The 533-nt window shown below is 60.6% G+C and overlaps 1 protein-coding gene across 1 annotated transcript in view; it reads right to left on the bottom strand.

The window, feature by feature from the left end:
• The window catches only part of DUOX2 (dual oxidase 2), a 22,440-nt gene that overhangs the window by 17,410 nt on the left and 4,497 nt on the right, over nt 1-533 (bottom strand). Inside the window, exon 5 of the mRNA XM_014548826.1 lies at nt 251-424. Within this exon, the coding sequence (XP_014404312.1) occupies nt 251-424 (174 nt within the window). The remainder of the gene's footprint in view (nt 1-250; nt 425-533) is intronic.

Raw genomic sequence — 533 nt, 5'->3', positions numbered from 1 at the left:
TGATCGCATTGAGAGGAGAGCGTGGCAGGGGACTCAGCTCCTGAAAACTATAATGGAGGGCCAGGGTTACTCCTGGGTTTGGAATAAGGGGTAAAAGAAAATGTATGGGAGCAAAGGTCCCTGAATGGAAACCCCAGATCCCTCTGAGATGAAAAAGCCTCGTGCTGCTTAGTGGGGGTCGGGTGTGTGGCTGAGGACTTGCAGAGGGGCTCAGTGGGTCGGCCCTCGTGTTTTCCCACGTTGCCCTCACCGAAGAAGACCCCCAGCACGGTGCGGTTGCGGCGGGATGCCAGCCCGGCTGGGCCCTGCATGGCGGCGTTGCTGAGTTGGCGCGGGTTGGGAAGCTGCGGCTCTCCCAGAGCTTGATACACACCGTCTGCGTAATTGGCCGGTACCAGGCGTCGCAATGGGCCGCCTGCAGGAAACAGGCTGAGTGAGGGCACTCCGTCCCCAACAAGCCCCGAACTTTGCCCTCCTCTTCCCTCACCAAAAACAAGACCCCTCTCCCTGGTCTCCTGGCCCCGCAGGGAGGC

Source organism: Myotis brandtii, unplaced genomic scaffold (genome assembly GCF_000412655.1).
Source record: "Myotis brandtii unplaced genomic scaffold, ASM41265v1 scaffold521, whole genome shotgun sequence".
Lineage (NCBI taxonomy): Eukaryota > Metazoa > Chordata > Mammalia > Chiroptera > Vespertilionidae > Myotis > Myotis brandtii.
This window is presented reverse-complemented; position numbering and strand designations above follow the sequence as displayed.